This window comes from Phycodurus eques, chromosome 7 (genome assembly GCF_024500275.1).
Source record: "Phycodurus eques isolate BA_2022a chromosome 7, UOR_Pequ_1.1, whole genome shotgun sequence".
Lineage (NCBI taxonomy): Eukaryota > Metazoa > Chordata > Actinopteri > Syngnathiformes > Syngnathidae > Phycodurus > Phycodurus eques.
Genome location: NC_084531.1, coordinates 3,178,147 through 3,198,412, shown reverse-complemented (window position 1 = coordinate 3,198,412; position 20,266 = coordinate 3,178,147). Strand labels below are relative to the sequence as shown.

Below are 20,266 nucleotides of genomic sequence, written 5' to 3'. Positions count from 1 at the left end.
AACACTGAAAAGCTTTGGTGATATAAAGGCTACAGACCATCATCTGTCCTCTCCAAGAGATTCAAAACATCAGCCATCTCAATGGAGAGTTCATCTGGCTCCTGAGAGGAGTAAGACTGAATACATTGCACCTGCAAAGAGTCTAAAATCACAACAGATAGATAGGTTGTGTTAATAGCATCATTTTTGCATGTTAATTGTTTATGTAATTTGATATCTCACCTGATTGGTGCGCGCTTGTCGACATAAAACGAGTGCGCGGGTTTGGAGTCAGCGTGCACATCCATCGAAGCTTATCGCTCCTGTCCACAGGATTTCAGTGACGAGTCACAACTCGAGACATTTACTTGTTACTTAGATTCATCATGAATACTCTACAGCTATAGTAGTGGTGGTCTGAAGATTTCACCATGGGCAAGAATGCCATATTAATTTGGGAAATTTAATGACTTATTGGAACCTGTCCGGGTGACCTGGAGCATTCACACCTATAGGCAATTTTAAGTCTTCAACTAACCTAACATGTTGAAAAGGTAGTATCGTCTTAGTTGTATATTCGATCAAGATGTAAATACTTAGAAATATCAGCTGAAATCTCTTGTCTAATATTCATCTTTTAATGAATGTCAAACCTAAATGTCTACAACAACAACAAATAAAGGAATTGGTCTAACTTTTCCAGTACTTTAAGAGTGAATCATAAAATGTCGACTTTGTGTGGATCACAGACAAATCAAAATTAATTCAGACTTGTGGACCCAATTCTTGTTTGAAAAACAATATTCAAGCTGTCACATTATGGAGCGATTCAAATAAATCATGAAAAGCTGTAAATGTATACAGTATGATATCGTACTGTACACATGTTAACATGACTGTACTTATCGGTTGTTGAGATTTGACTTTTGTTTTCATTTCAACACATATACAGTACGTATACAGTACCAATCATACATAAGGCACAGGGTGTGCAGTGTCCTACCAGATCCAGCCAATGTGCTTCTTTCTTTAATTTAAAATATGTTTTTCGAGCACTGGAACCACAAAGGTTGTATGGCTCAGGGGTCTGAGGTTTACCGGGAAATAAAGTTGTTATCTTACAAGAAAAAAAAGTAGTATTTATCAAATTTAAGTCCTAAAATTATTATTATTAAATTATTAAAGCCAAAGATTAACCAGGGAACAAAGTCATAATTTAACAAGTGATTTTCAGAATTCTATTCTTCTATTCTATTCTCTATTCTTGTAACATTATGCCTTTTATTGTGGTAAAGATGCCTTTGTTGTATAAAAACAGGACCGTAGTCCCAAAAAATAGACCTTATGTTCTTGGAAAAAAATAGAGGACTTTATTCCTGTGATAATATCACTTTTTTGATTAAAAAACAAACAAACAACTATTCATGCGGAGGGAGATGTCCAATTTTATTTGGGCCAAAGCTAAGTTAATTGTTTTATTATGTTAGTTTTAACATCATGCCACATATAGGTATGCACTATTTGAAATAATACGACATAATGATTTATTGCAAATATTTTTGCGGATCTTCAAGATACAGCTTGTGGATCCCTGGTGGTCCGGGGACCCCGTTTTGAGAATTACTGCAGGATAAAATACAGTGGATAACAAATTTATTAGACCACCTGTCGTCAAAACAAGTCCATTCAGAATCATGAAGAGCTTCAATGCAGACTTCCACATTTATGTGAGTTCTCAACTTTCTAACCTTTTTATACTTAGATTGTAGTGCGTTCACTCAGCTTTTTTGAGCCTTACATTCAACTAACAAAGTATTTTTGTCTGTTGAAGAATACAAGCAAATATTTGAAAATTCAAATCTTAATCAAGGCACAATAATGTGCTTAACTATTTTCTAATGAGATCAAACAACTTCTTCACAATTGAATGCGTAATGTGTCATTTTTTTAATTTTTTATTCCACATATCTGTTGTCAGGTGACACTTTTAACATTCACTTACTGCTGCACATGCTTTACTTCGGAATTGCAAATTTGTACTAAACCTTAAGGCGTTGTACCATGTCTCCAATCCCAAAAGGTTCTCTCAAGTGTGAAATTTAGAAGGACAAGGTTTTATGAGATACTCTGATTGCTCTCTAAAAACTCTATTCTACTCTCCTAAAAAATATATATTATACATCTTATAATTGAGTGAGAGACAATGTTATTTTTTTTCTTGAGCACTGACAGTGTCATGAGCTGTGCCCTGCAGTTCATTTGTTGGAGCTTGGGTGGCGCTTTGCGCCCCTCTCACCCTCTCTCTTTCCCTCTCTTTCTCTTCCCAGTAATCAAGCCTGCCAAATCCAGGACTCCACTGCCAGAGTATTAACGTTCACCCGTGGTACACCGGCTCTCATTGTCCATCCGCCTGGACAACCGCTTGAGGCAAAGAGCATGAGAGAGGGGGGCAAGAGCGCGTAGAATGGTATCCTTTGCGGGCACTACGCCGTTAGCACCTCCACCGCATTCTGAACCCCCGACCAACTAACGTATTCACCAGTGCCCCCATCCTGAGGCACCACGACTCCAGTTCGTTGTGGAGGTTGACGCCTGGGTCAATGGGGCGGGGGCCTTCCCAGAAACTACATTCCTGTGCTTTTCCCCCCCCCCCCCCCGCCATCTGTTCCCTGGCGAACGGAACTATGACGTTGGTAACCGACAGCTGCTGGCCATTATCTGGACATTGAAGGAGTGGAGGCATTGGCTGGAGGGAACTGACTCGCCATTTATCATTTGGACCGGTCACAAAAAAAACCTTGCCTAACGCCGTTCTGCCAAACGTGTTAACCCCCGACAAGTTGGATGGGCCCTCTTCCTGAACCGATTTAACTTCACCCTCTCTTTCCGCCCTGGCTCCCGCAACAGCAAGACTGACGCCATTTCTCGCATGTACTAACTCCCCTCCAGCCCTGCAGAAGAGGAAACCATCCTCCCTTCTCCTGCTTCGTTGGGGCAGCCACCTTGGAGTTTGAACAGATAGGTAAAGATGCTCAAGAGACCCAACTGGATTCAAAGACCGGCTGTTCGTACCCGACTCGGCATGTTCTGACGTTCTTCAGTGGGCCCACAATTCAAAACTCATCTGTCATCCCGGAATCACCCGCACCATCCAATTCGTACAATAACACCTCTGGTTGCCCAGCCTGGTGAAAGACACCCGGGAGTTCGTCCAAGCCTGTTCCATCTGTGGCTGAGGGAAGACTGCCCCCAGCTGGTCTCCTGTGCCCCTTACCTATCCCGAGCTGCCCTTGGTCCCACATCGCCTTGGACTTCGTTACCATCTTATACCCCGCTGAAGGTAACTCTATCATTCTTACTATTATTGATCAGTTCTCCAAATATGTCCATTACATACCCCTCCACAAGCTACCCTCTGCCTTCGAAACCGCTAACCTCCTTGTCAATCACTTCTTCAAACTCCACGGAATCCCCATTGACATCGTCTAGGACCGAGGTCCTCAGTTCTCCTCCCAAGTTTGGAATGGGTTCTGTAAAGCACTGGGCACAGCAGCCAGCCTGTCTTCTGGATACCAGACGGAACGGGCAAATAAGAGCCTGGAATCGGCTCTTCACTGCATTGCCGCACACAATCCCATCTCCTGGAGCACATTCCTCCCATTTAAATATGCCCACAACTCCATCACCAGCTCCACCACTGATATGTCTCCTTTCATGGCCTGTTACAGTTTCCAACCTCTGTTGTTTTCGGGAACAGGAGCATGCGATTCCTGTGCTGATAGGAATAAATGACTCGCGGACCTCCGTCGCTCCCCCACGCCTGAGTAGAAAGTGGGTTATACGGTTTGGCTTTCCTCCCGTGACCTCCTGCTCCAGACTGAATCCCGTAAACTCACCCCTCACTTTATTGGTCCCTTCCCGATCACTAAAATCAATCCCACGTCAGTTCAACTAAAACTCCCACAATCTCTCAAGATCCATCCGACGTTCCATGTGTCACCGCTCAAGCCTGTCTCCACCTGCGCTCTTAGCCCTCCGACTGTACCCCCTCCGCCCCCTGCGTTATCGACACCCATCTGGCCTTCACAGTTTCGCGTATCCTTGATGTGAGGAACAGGGGCAGGGGCTTCCAATTCTTAGTGGACCAGTGTGCTTGGTCATGGTTGCACTGTTGCCTTACAGTACTCATCATAGGCGAGTCGCTTTTGTGAGCCACGAGGAATTAGTGTGCTTCCTAGTTCCAAATCTGTTGCCAACGGTGAACGGCTTGACAAAAAAGAAAACTGTTACTGTACCAAAAATAGTGTTCCAGACTCCAAAGACTTGTTTTTTTACTCCTCAGAGTTACCGCTGCAGTCATGCCACTCTCGCTCTGCTCTATGTACAATAGACAATACATAACCATTGTCACATGGCCGCCACGTTAATAGCCCACATTCAACATGGCTGCCACATAGGCAAGGGATGATCTAGTCTTGTATATCTTTGACCCGAAAATACGTCAGTCCCATTCTCTGCATTGCGCCACAGCGCCATTTAACAACGGCAGCCAATTCTGGTACTAACAGACTTTGTCACCGGCATTTTAAGTGACAAATGGAAACAATTTTTGGACACATTGTTCAGTCCTGACAGTCCGTTTTATCCGATATCCGTTATATTGGGGTCCGTTTTATCGAGGCTCCACTGTATTTTAAAGTATATGAAATTTACAATTTAGGCACAATTGCTCCTCAATTTAAGAGCATTAACTCTGCTTGAGATACGTGGACAAATGTCCTTTTAGTGTCCATCATTGATTAACAGCTAAAGTTAATATTCTTTAATATTTGTAATAAGACAAAGTTTGATTGAACAAACTCATAAAAGAGGTGATTTTAGTCTGTGCAGTTATTTCTCAGGACGACACACGAATGTTTGCCGAGGCACAATAAATATATATATATGTTTTCTTTAAAGAATGACACATTACAAATTCTACCCAGAGTAATCAAACTTATGAGCATAACTGTGTAATGTTCTCTCACTTAATAAATGAAAGTAGGGCTACATTTCAAAATAAGAGCAAGTAACTTAAAAGTGAAAAACGTGTTAAAATAAAGTGCTTAACAGAAAAATAAAGAAACAAGTGTGAGTTTCCCCTTTTCTGTTTAGCATCCTGACACAACAGTGAAGTCTCAAACAATTTTACATATTTTACTTTAACAAATCTTAACAACTGAACCGTTTTAGAAGTTATGTTTGTTCAAACCTTAATGTTTTGTTTCACAATGGCGTTTCACATATATGCACTTTTAAAAAATGACTCAGGCCGTTTTATTTTAAGTGCCATTTGTTCCAAAATGTTCTCTTGCTTTTTCAGTCATTTTCTGATCTTTCTCCATCCTTTATTCAACTTCCACGTTGTCTCTTTCTCTCTCCCCTGCTACGTTTTGCCTCATCTTTGTCTGGTCTGAGCACAGTCAGTGATTAACCCCTGAGATGGAAATTGTGTTGGCTGAAGTGGTGGCTGATCTCGCACGGAATTGGTCGGTACGGTTCATCACTACCGTAAAGTCTGTAATGTTGTTAAAATAGAAGCGCCCTGTATGTCTTGAATTCAGAACCTTTCTTATTTGGCTATAGTGTGCATCCGTATGGGACTGCTTCTGTGTCCGGACCCGACCGCGGTCCCCCAGTTAGTGACCTCTGGTATAGACCATAAAATAGAGTTTAGATATGGCACAACAGGTGTGTATTTTTCATTGAATAAGTTTTCCAGTATAGTAATGCCGAGGTTACACTCATTTAAACGGATGGGGAAGAGTAAGGGCAGGCCAACTAAATGGTATTTCTTAATATAATTAAGTTTTGTTTGCATTTGTGCTGCGCAGTGTTGACACTTGTATTTGTTTATCTGGATTTGAAACATCTTTGGATGTGGGCTTTTTTATGAGTTCAGTGAAATTAAACAGTAGTATTGGATATGTGCCACTTAAAATGCTTATGACTAGATCAGAAATGGGCAAGGAGGTGATTGTAGTTACAGCCTTAACATTCTTTTTAACTTTCCAATAGATGATTCACAAACTTACATGCTTGAGGTCTTGAGCATGTAGCTGACTTGACGGTCCTCTTGGTTCTCTAGCAATCTAAGATTAAATACATAGGCCAGCATCTGGCCTTGATCCTCAAGATCTTCAGTCCTCAGCATAGCCCGTGTGCAGGAGTCAAGAACCTGAAACTTGTCCCCACTAGAAAGACATTACCATTTTGTTCAAGACTGAAACTGACAGATCAAATTTCAAATGAGAATGATTGAATAGATGCTCACCTCGAGCTGCGCTTGGTAACCAGCAACAGGTTGTTGAAGAGAAACAAGACGACGGGTTGGTAGAGCTTACGACTTCGCAATGTCCTGGTGCTCTTGGGTCCCGCCATGAGCTGCACCTCACCCTTCTTGAGCAGCCAGCGGGAGTGGGAGATGATGGGCACAGACTACGAGGGAAGTAAGAAGATTTCGTATATTCAGTACGTTTCTACAAAACAGGCTTGCGTCACAGCATCTCAGATGAGCTTGCTCCCATTGGAGAGTGATCATATTCACAGTCTGACTCAATTTGCATTGAAGCGGCTTTATTTGCATGTGTAAATGCAGCAAAGAAACTGTTTGCGTGCAGGAGTATTCCAAGGATTTACTGAGAATACATTGCATTATTATTTCTAGACCTGTATCACTTTGCTCCATACTGTAGATGTAAATGACATGTTCTCTTGGACAATCATCTCTATGTTATAAAGCTTTACACTATGAGCAAACCTCTTTCAAGGCAATCTCACAGAATTTGGGTAAGAGGGAGAAATTCCTTTTGTCTGACAAAGAGGCACACAAAGCAGAGAAACCTAAGTCCTGAATCTCAAGACAATGTCCAGGACAGACTAAAGCTACAGAAAGAGGAAACGGAGGTCAAGTTTTTAATCTTTGATAGCGCCCTTGACAAGCGAGGTGAGATATTTGTGAAGCATCCGTCTAAAAAACATCTCGCCTACTTTTTGAGGTCAGGTACAGCTGCAGTACATGTGGATTACAATCCAAACACTTTCTTAAACATATTGATGTGCAAGTCTTTCCATTCCTTTGTTTTCCCTGCAGTATGTGTTTAATACTCGTGTATCCTAGTGTTCTTGTTCTTCTGCCAGTTGTACCTTTCGTCTTCCATGTTTTAGTAAGTTTAGTTGTAGTTTAAGGTTGTGTTTTCTGTTCTTGTTTCATTCTGAGCCTTGTGTAGGTGTTAGACGTTTTGTTTTCCTTCTTGTACAGTGACTTCTTCCTGTGGCACTCTGTCCACCTCTTTTAGTTGGTTCCTCTTGTTACTTTTGTTTCACACGTCGACCTTTTGTCACAGCACTTTTTGTTGTTTGCATTTTCACACTTAGCGTGCATCTTTTGTTTAATAAATACTTTGAAATCTGCTCAGTTTGCGGTGTTTGCTTTGGGGTCCAATTTATTACGTGATTATGCAGTCATGGTAATCTTCTCGTCATCGTAATTGTCCCCACTTGTGTCCGATTCTCATGTGTATAAATTATATATGGAGTATTTGAGGCTGATTCTGATACTTGGCAGAATAAAATTCTGACAACCAATTAATCTGCCGAATAATTTAAAAAATACAAACCCTGATTCCAATGAAGTTGGAATGTTGTGTAAAATGTAATTACAAACAACAAATATGATTTGCAAATCATTTTCAACCTGAATTCAATTGAATACATTACAGAGACAAGATAATGTTTAAACTGATGAACGTTGTTTATTGCAAATATTCTCTCATTTTGAATTCGATGCCTGCAACGTTCCAAGCTGGGACAGGGGCAACATTGTGGAATGCTAAAAAAAAAAAAAAAACTGTTTGGAACATTCCACAGGTGAACAGGTTTATTAGAAACAGGTGAGTTTCATAATTGGGTATAAATGGATCTTCCCCAAAAGGCTTAGTTGTTGACAAGCAAGGTTGGGACAAGGTTAATCACTTTGTGAACAACTGTATGAGCAAATAGTCCAACAGTTTAAAAACAAAGTTTCTCAACTTAGAATTGCAAAGAACTTAGGGGTTTCATCATCAACAGTCCATAATATCATCAAAAGATTCTGAGAATTTTGAGAAATCTCTGCACGCAAGTGGGAAGGCCCATGAACCTTCGATCCCTCAGGTGGCACTGCCTCATTGTGTAAAGTACATTGCCATGTGGGCTCAGGAACACTTCAGAAAACCCTTGTCAATTAACACAGTTCGTCGCTACATCTACAATTGAAAGTTAAAACTCTACCATGCAAAGCGAAAGTCATACATCAACAACACCCAGAAATGCCGCCAGCTTCTCTGGGCCCGACTTCATCTGAGATAAACTGATGCAAAGTGGAAAAATGTGCTATGGTCTGCCGAGTCCACATTTCAAATTGTTTTTGGAAATCCTGGATGTCGTGTCCTCCGGGACAAAGAGAAAAAGAACCATCAGGATTGTTATCAGCGCAAAGTCAAAAGCAAACATCTGTGATGGTATCGGGGTGTGTTACTGCCCATGGCATGGGTAACTTGCATATCTGTGAAGGCACCATTCATTCTGAAATGTACACACAGGTTTTGAAGCAACATATGCTGCCATCCAAGGAACGTCAACAACAACCTTTTTCAGGGACGCCCCTGCTTATTTCAGCAAAACAATGCCAAGCCACATTCTGCACTTTACAACAGCGTGGTTTCGTAGTAAAAGAGTGTGAGTACTGGCCTGCCCTCACAGCAGTCCAGACCTGTCTCCCACTGAAAATGTGTGGCGCATTATGAAGTGCAAAATACGACAATGGAGACCCCGGTCTGTTGGGAAACTGAAGTTGTACATCATGCAATAAAGGGACAGAATTCCACCTACAAAGCTTCAAGAATTTGTGTCCTCAGTTTCCAAACACTTATTGAGTGTTGTTAAAAGAAAAGGTGATGTAACACAGTGGTAAACATGCCCTTGGCCTTTTTGGAATGTGTTACAGCCATCAAATTCAAAATGAGGGAATATTTGCAAAAAAAAAAACAAAAACAAAAAAAAAACAAAGGTCATCAGTCTTTGTAGTGTATTCAATTGAATATAGGTTGGAAAAGATTTGCAAATCATTGTATTCTGTTTGTATTTACGTTTTTACACAATGTCCCAACCACATTGGAATTGGGGTTTGTATATAATGATGTTCCCTTAACGCTTACAACAATAAAGATATGAATTAGAAGAAAACTTCAGTTTTACAATACTTTGTCCTTTAGGGTTTGTTTGAGTGTTATCTCTGTCTTATGTTGTTATGTGTTAACATGTAAAATAAATAAATAAATAAATAAAAGGCAGATTTTCTAATATCGGCCAATTAAATGGACCGGCCGAGTAAACCATCGGGCCCTCGTATAAATAGTTTGCGTCTGTCCATGGCCTCCTGTAACGTCCTTAACAAGTTCTTGTCATAAGCCTGACTGTATTTCATGACTGTCTTTCATGTTACCAAGAGTCCATGCGTTTTTGTTTACCCGTGACCCTGAACTGGATAAGAGGTTAAAAATACATGAATGGCAAATAAATGCTCCCACATCAGTGCCACAGACAAATGGAACATGTGCAGTTCTGCAGTTAAAATGCCAGAGTAGAAGTACAGTACAGTTTTTTACCTTGGATTTAAACTCTAATGTCTTTTCAATGCTGATAAGCTCCTCTGTACGACTCATTTTTCGGACACCCTCGTTACACTCTTTCACAATCTGTAGGAGACACGCACACGCGCACACACATACACACACACACACACACACACACACACACACCCACATTACTATTACAGATCAATGAAAAATCATCAATATTATTCTGTTATTAGTCAATGTTTTCCTTTGACAGCAAAATTTAATGACTATAAATGAATGCTGAGGAGAATCACTGTGTGTAACACGTTTTACGTATTATTCTTTTCTTTATTGCTACAATGTTTCGTAGCAATATCATGTATGCACCATTAAAGACCATGTTAATTACTGTATTACTGTATATATTGTATTGTATCAATACTGGAATGTATTATTTACAAGGTCAAAGGCAGGATCCTAGACAGAAAGCAATGATATGCATAAACAAGGATGTCATGGCATTGTTCTGAAGCCCTCTAGCTATGTCTCACAACCATGAGGACACATTAGGGCAATACATTATATGGGAGCTGTTATGATATGCAGCGATATGATTTATTTTAAGTACTTAACAAAACAATTTTGTGAGGCAAAGTGTCACATTACTCCTTGTAGCTTTAGTTTATTTTTTTCTGGTAAAGAGTAATATGCTGAATAATATTACATTTTGGAAGAAACCTTCCTAACAATAATTATTGTTTTTTTGCACTTATAACAATTATCAAGTTAAAACAAAAAACTTATGGTACTTGGTAGGTTTTATTGTGTCAAAAAATTGCCTGGAATGGATTTTTGTAGTTTCCATTCATTTCTAATGAGAAATATGTGGCAGGTTAACGGAATGGATTGTGTGGGGCTTACCGGTATGTGTGTCTACTCTTTATTATTATTATTATTATTATGATTATTATTATTATCTGTGATTGTCTGGCGACCAGTTTAGGGTGTACCCCGGCTCCTGCCCGAAGATAGCTGGGGTAGGCTCCAGCAGCCTGCGACCCTAGTGAGGATAAGCGGTACAGAAAATGGATGGATGGATATTATTATTATTATTATTTACTCTATTTTGTTAGCTCCATACATACACATACAGAGAGCCAATTCACATTCTAGGTAATGTGCTCAACAGCACGTTGAGTATATACTGTACTGTACAATACATTACAGTCACAACCGTGACTTCATGGAACTTCATTAACACAGGAAGCTATTCATTCAATGTGAGCCTTCCCTTGATATTTGGAAGTTGGTTCGGTCATCTAAGGTAATGGTAATGTCATCAAGCAACCATTCACTCAAACTCAATACCTTTGTAAACAGACCGTCATCATTTTAATGCTAATGTTTACCTGCTCCAGTCGTTGGTGAGCTTTTATTGCATTTGCTTCCCTCTCAGAGTGTTCGTCAACATTTTTCAGGATATTCTGTGTGAGAAAATTCAGTTAACACAGAAGAAGAGTGATAGAAACACTTCAAAACTATGACTGTGTCGTTAAATCAAGTTTGTATTCTCACTTGAACAAGCAACTTGAGCCTTGTGATCCTTTGAAAGGGAAGGATGAGGAATGATGTAAAGGACAGCCCTCTGACACATGGATGGTTCTCCAATCCTGCCATGGTCTCCCGAAATGCCTGGTTTCCCTCTCTGAAGAAACACACATATTCACGGTCCCACAAGGTGGTGAATTATGGTGAATTAACAAAAGTACTGTACTATATTTCCTCAAATAGTGAGGGGGGAGTTTGTTTACTCAGCTGCAGAGAATACCGGGATGGGGTGTTTGAATAATACATATATTTAAGAGCAGATCTCAAATGACGAGACAAGATTTACAGCATCCATCCAAAGTAGTAAGCAAACCATGAAGGGAACTTGACAACTGTCAAGGGCCCTAAAGTATTGAAAGTACTGATGGTATCAGTAGTCAGTATCAGTATCATGAGTACTCAAGAGTGAACACTTGCACTAGTATTGGTCAGAAAGGCATTAAACGTCCCTGTTTATTTTGCTTGTTAAACGTGTTGTCTGCTTCTTGTCTTTGATCAAATCTGGGTTGCTAGTTATCTGGTAATGCCGGTACAATTTTTTATTTTTATTTTTTATTTTTTTTGACAATTGTGCAAAAAGATAGAGAGTCCTCTAGCACTTAGAGCAGTTCGAATGACTAATCTCGCAATAGTCCGGTGCAATGACCATTGTGCAAAGGGCGCCGAGACTTCAAGGAGTGTATGCAGTTTAAAGTGACGAGTAGTGCGGTAATCTGGGACAATGTTGATTGTGAAAATGTTGCAGATACTCCTCAGTCTGTGTGCAAATGGGGCAAATGCTACTCTGGCATGAGTGGCCAGTATTGGTCAACAACAGATATGCAAATAGTGCAGCAAGGCAAGACTACTACAGTGAGTGCACGAGTAGTATATTATTGGTCCGACAGAAATGTGGCAACAAACTCAGACAAAAGAAATTGGTAGCATGTTGCAATGGAATTGTAAGTTAGCTGTTTAAGAAGTTGATGGCAAGAGGGTGTCACGTACGTGGTTAAGGCGAGGGCGAGTAACGCAAGGCAAGAACATGGTGGACCCAATTGCAGGGAAGCAGGGAGGCAAGGCAGGAGTGCGGGAGTCTCAAAATAATATTTAATCTTCAAAAAGGGAAAACTAAACAAAGTCCCACAACAGATACCAATCAAATCAAAGTAACAAAGAAACACTCGAATATCTAAAACTGGAAACAAACTATGACCTGTGAGTAAGACGTGGAATAGAAAGGGAGAATGACACCTGACAATAACATACCACAATGATAAAGACAACTGACGACTATGACATGGCAGAGACATGTGACAACGACAATGAACCGACAAGAACTGAAAGAAACCAGGGAACTAAATACAAACAGATAGACGAGACAACGAGGAACACCTGGACAAGACATGAGTGGCTGGAGAGAGCTGATTGGTTGACACAAAGCAGACGAGAACAGGTGGACACAACAACTTAATGAGCACACGACAAACATGGAACACAGGAAAACATGGAACAAAACTAAACACAACCCAAACCAAAACACAGACCATGACAGTACCCCCCCTCTAAAGGAACGGATCCCAGACGTTCCCCAAACAACAACCAAAAAGTCACCAACCCAGGGTGGGCGGAAGGGGGCCTGGAGGAGGGTACAGAGTCCACCCCTCAGGTCAGTCTGGTGGCCATCCAGGCCACCCAGGGTGAGGTGCTTGGCTGAGCGGTTCAGGAGGTCGTCCAGGACGCCAAGCACCAGGGTCTTTACAGGGCCATTCAGGCGGACGGCCACGGTGCCGAAGCCAATGGTAATGCAGGGGCCAGGCAATAGGGTTGGGTGGCGGTCGCTGGGCGAGCGCCGCCAGAGCAAGGACGGGTGACGGCCGCTGGGCGAGCACCGCCAGAGCAAGGACGGGTGACGGCCGCTGGGCGAGCGCCGCCGGACCAAGGACGGGTGGCGGCCGCTGGACGAGCGCCGCCGGAGCGGGAACGTGGCGCAGCTGCCGAGGAGCAGGAGCGGGAACCTGGCGCAGCTGCCGAGGAGCAGGAGCGGGAGCCTGCCGCAGCTGCCGAGGAGCAGGAGCGGGAGCCTGCCGCAGCTGCCGAGGAGCAGGAACGGGAGCCTGCCGCAGCTGCCGAGGAGCAGGAACGGGAGCCTGCCGCAGCTGCCGAGGAGCAGGAACGGGAGCCTGCCGCAGCTGGAGAGGAGCAGGAATGGGGCCTGCAGTCGCTTCCTCAGCCTGCCGCCATTGAGGTTTGGGAGTAGAGGGTACGGGAGCGGAAGAGTGCACAAGGTCTCGGGAAGGTGAACTAGGAAAAATGGCTGGTACTGAACATGGTGGCAGGTTTGACTGGACGTGACTTAATTGGAGCCGTGGAACAACGTGTGGGAACAGGTGAAAAATTAAGTGACTTGTGAACAGGGAAAAAAACGAGGGGGCAAAATTTGACCTTTACTTGGGCGCCTCCGTTGGCCACCATGCGGCGGTCCCGGGTAGATGGCCAAACGGGTGCCCAAGAAAAGGTCCGAGGGAAAGGTTTTGGACTCACTGGGGTTGGAAACGGGGAGACGTGACAAAAACTGACGAGGACGGGATAAAGTAGGGAAGGAACCAGAAAAATCTAAGTCTGTGTCAGACTCAGAATCAGACAGAAGGTTAACTAAATCGGGGCCATCTTCACAATCAGAAAAATCAGAATCTAAAGAAACATGTGGATGTAAAATAGTAGGGCATGGTGAATAACTAGGACAAGTGGGGGGACCCGATGAAAAGGACAGAAAAGACTGAACGATAGGGCTTACTAGAGGAGGGTAGGTATGGATGGCAGGCTGAGGACGGTGGGAGGCAGTTTGGTGGTGTCCAGGGTGACGCCATCTTCTTCCTGCTGGGTCCTGTTCTGGTCGGTTCATTCTGTCACGTACGTGGTTAAGGAGAGGGCGAGTAACGCAAGGCAAGAACATGGTGGACCCAATTGCAGGGAAGCAGGGAGGCAAGGCAGGAGTGCGGGAGTCTCAAAATAATATTTAATCTTCAAAAAGGGAAAACTAAACAAAGTCCCACAACAGATACCAATCAAATCAAAGTAACAAAGAAACACTCGAATATCTAAAACTGGAAACAAACTATGACCTGTGAGTAAGACGTGGAATAGAAAGGGAGAATGACATCTGACAATAACATACCACAATGATAAAGACAACTGACGACTATGACATGGCAGAGACATGTGACAACGACAATGAACCGACAGGAACTGAAAGAAACCAGGGAACTAAATACAAACAGATAGACGAGACAACGAGGAACACCTGGACAAGACATGAGTGGCTGGAGAGAGCTGATTGGTTGACACAAAGCAGACGAGAACAGGTGGACACAACAACTTAATGAGCACACGACAAACATGGAACACAGGAAAACATGGAACAAAACTAAACACAATCCAAACCAAAACACAGACCATGACAGAGGGAAGAACCTGTTGGAATGTCTGCTAGTTCTAGTTTGCATTGATCGGTAGCACCTATCAAGGGAAGGAGCCGGAAGAGCCGGTGACCGAGTTATACGTCTTACAGTTATTGCTGCCATGATGTTACACTCTTTACCCAGCTTGTGCAGCTATCTGTTACTGTATGCTGATCTAACATCTGCGACACTCATGGTGGAAAATGCAAGCATATCAGGGTGCAGCATTATGGGTGTACCACTTTGTGGTGACATGGCTGCAGTAATTAGTATTAACAATTACAGCTAGCTCGTGGAACCACCTGTTGCTTTATGTGAGGCGTCTAGGGGACAGACACTTGTTCCGTGGATGACGCACACAGCAACAACACCAGACGTCATTGTCCATCCCCATCTACAACTACACTTACCTATGTTAATCTCTATCTATCTATCTATCTATCTATCTATCTATCTATCTATCTATCTATCTATCTATCTATCTATCTATCTATCTATCTATCTATCTATCTATCTCCACCTCATACTCAAACAAACATAGTTGATCATTCTCTGTATCTACAGTATCAAGAGAGCAATGTGCAATGTGATCTCTTGTGTATAATCGTCAGTTTCAATGTGTGGGCTCAGACACACCTGTAAGATAGGTGCGCCTTTGACTTTAAAAGCCGGCTCTTCCAGAACACTCCCTCTTTTTATTTCCACCTCTCTGTTCAGTCTTTATAACTAAAGACTAAAGGTACAACATTTCTTGAGTTTGTTTTGTTTTGCCTCTGTACCATCTGAATGGATGTCTAAAAATAGTTTAATGATTAGCAAATGCTGATGCAGTCAATTTCAACCTGCACACACAATGCAAGAGTAGAGTAATTTCCCTGTTGTAATGACGCTGCAGTCATGCCAAAACAAACTATACAACACTCAGTTCCACTGAATATTTCATCTCAGTCATTCACTGTCAAACCTAGTTTTTCCAGTTCAGAAAAAAAGGGAGACAGATAGCCACTGCTCATGGTACTTTGGCTCTGACACCTTCAGCCAGGGCTACAGTCTGATGTTTTGTTCTTTCCACTCACGTTCACACATTTCTGTGTGTAAACATCTGCCTTTACCAAGATGATGATGGGTTACTTTTGACTGAGAGAGAGCGAGAGCGACAGATGCCTATTACTCTTAAAAGGTGAGGCCCAGTGAAGAAGCTCTGCTCACAATAGAGACAGTTTTCCTTTGTGGGACAATGGCAAACTCATTTAAACAGCCTGCCAAGCAGAACAAAGAGAAATGATGGGGCAATTAAGAAGCGTTAAAGACATTAGAGAGGATGGTATGTTAACAAGCGATTCAGGTTTGCTTTCTCCACACTGCAGTACTAAAAGGAAAATGTATCACTAGCCACCAGAACAAACAAGAATACGAGCTCACAATTTGCTTATTAACAATGAGCCCAGTGAATATTCTGTACTGGAATCAATCCCAGTGAAAACTGTCAGCCTGCCTGAATAAGATGCTTTAGTACAAGAGACAGAGATGTGTTGTCACCTTTTTTCCCACAGTCAGATCACATTCTTCTCAGGCTGATCTCACTGACACACTTGACTATGTGCTATGTAACAAAGTGGAACTCCTAACACTTTTATGATTGTAATCTGACTTCTCCATCTACCTATCCATCCCTTTTGTATTCCGCTTATCCTGGGATCACAATAAAGTTGGAACCTATCCCAGGCAACTGAGGGCGAGAGACGGGCTACATTATAAATTATTGATCTGGACAACCGACTCAAGCACGATGCTTGAAAGTCAGTCATGTGAACCACTACACAATCGATGACGTCTGATGTCATTTACATCATCCACTATTATGAACTTGTGTTTTTGTGCATCTGTGCTACCTGTCTTGTGCAGTGTGTGGGGACATCTCACTAGTTCTGTTGTGTTCTGGTGTATGTTTGATGGGAAGTGATAGACACTTTTAATTCACAGGCAACCACGCCCTGCGAAGTTGTCATTATCATAAACAAACCTGTTTTCATTAAAACAAGTGTGACTTCTAGTGTACTCACATGTTCGCTGATTTTGTTTTTGTAGCTCACACGCGAATTATGCAAATCTCAGTGTTATTACCTCAGAACCTATGATCACATGACTAAATCAAACATCAACTCCTCACTGTCATGAATAGGGTTGGTTCAGTTATATATATATATATTTCTGTCCTTCAAGTGCAAATTACAATTTACAACTACCGGCATTACTTTTGGAGCTAAGGGTACATTTCAGAGCCAAAAAGGGGCTGGTACAGTATATTCCCACTCTATTAAATTCAATTGTCAGGGGTATAAACCGGTATCCTTGAGATGACCAAAAGGGACAATGATATACTTTTTGGTGACGATGTAACATACTGTGAAGCGCTTCAATAAATGTAAAACATAAACCTCTATTTTATTGATGAATATACTTACTGTAGACTGTGTAGATATACCTAATGGTCAAAGGTTTGCAACCACCATCTATTTAATAGCATTAGCAAGTGTGTTCAACATTTTCACTGGTTTTGTAAATCACCACGATTGGCTTTGAAAGGAAATACACTACTTGACACTCCTCTTCATAAGAATAAAGGAAATAGGTTGGAAATAAAAGTGCTTCATATTGATTCAACTAAGAGGAAGATGAAATCTGAAGCCATTGTGAATAAAGAAGAAAATTGTGTTGCTTTGACTGTTTACACGACAACAGTGTTTTTGCAGTGCAGATATTTGAAAACAACATTTATTGTTTCTGTCTAAATGATGAAAGAACCTGCAGAGATTTATCGAAAAAAATGTTGTATATTTATATTTTATGTGTCCTACCTTGTTAAATCATAGTTGATAATTAGTGTGAGAATTATTGTATTCATCATTATCATTAATTCTTAATAATATGATATAATTTAAGGTAATTTGAGCAAATCTGTTATTTCAAAAGTATCAAACTGGTAGCCCTTTACATTAATCAGTACCCAGTACCCAAGAAGTAGCTCTCTGTATCAAAAAGTTCGGTGAACCCACACATTTTCAATGGGAGACAGGTCTGGACTGCAGGCAGGCCAGTCTAGTACCTTTTTACTACGAAGCCACACTGTTATAAGACGTCCACAATGTGGTTTGGCATTGTCTTGCTGAAATAAGCAGGGGCGTCCATGAAAAAGACGTTGCTTGGATGGCAGCATATGTTTCTCCAAAACCTGTATGTACCTTTCAGCATTAATGGTGCCTTCACAAATGTGTAAGTTACCCATGCCATTGGCACTAACACAGCCCCATAGCATCACAGATGCTGGTTTTGGAACTTTGTGTCCATAACAGTCCGGATGGTTCTTTTCCTCTTTGGCCCAGAGGACATGACGTCCACAATTTCCAAAAACAATTTGAAATGTGGACTCGTCTTTCCCACTTTGCATCAGTCCATCTTCGATGAGCTCTCTGGGTGTTGTTGATAAATGGCTTTTGTTTTTCAAGTTGTTTTCAAGTTGCACTTACGGATGTAGCGTCAAACTGTATTTACTGACATTGGTTTTCTGAAGTGTTCCTGAGCCCCTGTGGTGATATCCTTTACACATTGATGTCGTTTTTTGATGCAGTGCCGCCTGAGGGATCGAAGGTCACGGGCATTCAATGTTGGTTTTCGGCCTTGCCGCTTACATGCAGTGATTTCTCCAGATTCTCTGAACCTTTTGATGATATTATGGACTGTAGATGATGAAATCCCTAAATTCCTTGCAATTGTACATTGAGGAACATTGTTCTTAAACTGTTCGACTATTTTCTCAAGTACTTGTTCACAAAGAGAACCTCGCCCCATCTTTGCTTGTGAATGACTGAGCAATTCAGGGAAGCTCCTTTTATACCCAATCATGGCATCCACCTGTTCCCAATTAGCCTGTTCACCTGTGGGATGTTCCAAACAGGTGTTTGATGAGCATTCCTCAACTTTCTCAGTCCTTTTTTCCACCTGTCCCAGCTTTTTTGGAACATGTTGCAGCCATAAAATTCTAAGTTAATGATTATTTGCTAAAAACAATAAAGTTGATCAGTTTGAACATTCAATATATTGTCTTTGTAGTGTATTCAATTAAATATAGGTTGAACATGATTTGCAAATCATTATATTCTGTTTTTATTTATGTTTAACACAACGTCCCAACTTCATTGCAATTGGGGTTGTATATTGGTAGCGGAGGGATCGCGTTTGATGTGCGTCCCGCATCTAAGAAGCACAAAAAATTAGCAGGGACGCATTAAGTACGATTAAAGTACTCTGACATGGTGCTGGATAATCCAGCGTATGATTTTTTTTTTTTTTTTTTGATGAGACTGGACTCAAGAGTGTGACTAATTTTGGTTGCATGTGCGCCCTAATTTCTGAATGGTATGACAAAAAATAAAGATAAGGAAAAAAAAAAAAACAGGGTGCGAACAGGTGCCCAGTCATTTGACGAAGACAAAAACAAATGTTCACGACTTGAAAGCAGACACACACGATGGGTTTCATCATCGTGGTCTCTAAACCAATCAGAGATGGTGAAGAGTGGGGACCCTCCGTCTGATTGCCCGTGTGCGTGTCTGTGTGCGTGTGTGCGTACGCCGTTCATGTGTGTAAGTGCGCACATGTGTGCATGCATTTGAAATGCAGGCACTCGCGTACACGAAGCTAAGTTTTCTGATGGTGAGCCGATAGCTGCAGTTACAGAAAGTTGAGCGGCATAAATGGAATTATTTCCAAAGCCTAACGCCAACGCGACATTGTGCAAACATTTTGGATTCAAGCCAGATGAACGCAGCCATCCCGCTAACACCAACGAGCTGGTATATCGAATGTGTATGAAGACGCAACAAAGACAACACAACTTAAAACCTCAAATTGACAAAATGTATTTTAAACAAAACCATCCCAAATAATAATGAATACTCACAAAATTCGCCTGTAGTTCTTCTCCTGGTACACCTGGTTAATGACGTAATTGATGAAGACACTGAAGTGCTCAACAGCATGGTTGTAAACAATGTCACACACATCCGAAATCAAAATTGACTTCTCGATTCGGTGTTCGAGATCCATCAGGAACCTGAGAAGATAAAAAGAGTTTAATGATTGCTGTAATGGATTAAATCGTGGGGGAATGACCAGTAATTTGTGTTAAGCAAAACTTTGCCCTACCGTTCACTGGCTTTCATAACTTCTTCGATGTTGGAGAACAGAAAGTGCATATCAGATTGGCTGAGAGTGTTTATTAAAGAAGGGTTACGAAGGAAGTGCGTTTCTAAAATCTCCAAACTCTTGTAGTAAGATGCCTCTGAAGTAATAAGTTCAAACATGGCCTGGACAGAAATAGGAAGTAATAAGTAAGTAAAAATTGTGGCCTCGCCATAACACAATCAATATTAAAATTACAGTATTAAAAATGAATTCTTAAAAGCTTATAGTAGGAGAGGTAATAACTGTTTACTTGTGCTCTTTAAAAAACGTGTATATCTCGAAATAAAAGCAGATTCATCAAAATAACAAGTATAGTATTAGGTCCACACTGAAAAATATATAAATACTTTTATACTC

The 20,266-nt window shown here is 41.5% G+C and overlaps 1 protein-coding gene across 1 annotated transcript in view; it reads right to left on the bottom strand.

Annotated features, from left to right (window-relative positions):
- ngef (neuronal guanine nucleotide exchange factor) overlaps positions 1-20,266 on the bottom strand; it is a 35,340-nt gene that overhangs the window by 2,339 nt on the left and 12,735 nt on the right. Inside the window, exons 6-14 of the mRNA XM_061682226.1 lie at positions 19,871-20,031; positions 19,626-19,778; positions 11,193-11,322; positions 11,027-11,101; positions 9,666-9,755; positions 6,293-6,456; positions 6,054-6,212; positions 223-302; positions 38-142 (exon numbers count right to left, since the gene is read on the bottom strand). Coding sequence (XP_061538210.1) covers positions 38-142; positions 223-302; positions 6,054-6,212; positions 6,293-6,456; positions 9,666-9,755; positions 11,027-11,101; positions 11,193-11,322; positions 19,626-19,778; positions 19,871-20,031 — 1,117 coding nt within the window. The remainder of the gene's footprint in view (positions 1-37; positions 143-222; positions 303-6,053; positions 6,213-6,292; positions 6,457-9,665; positions 9,756-11,026; positions 11,102-11,192; positions 11,323-19,625; positions 19,779-19,870; positions 20,032-20,266) is intronic.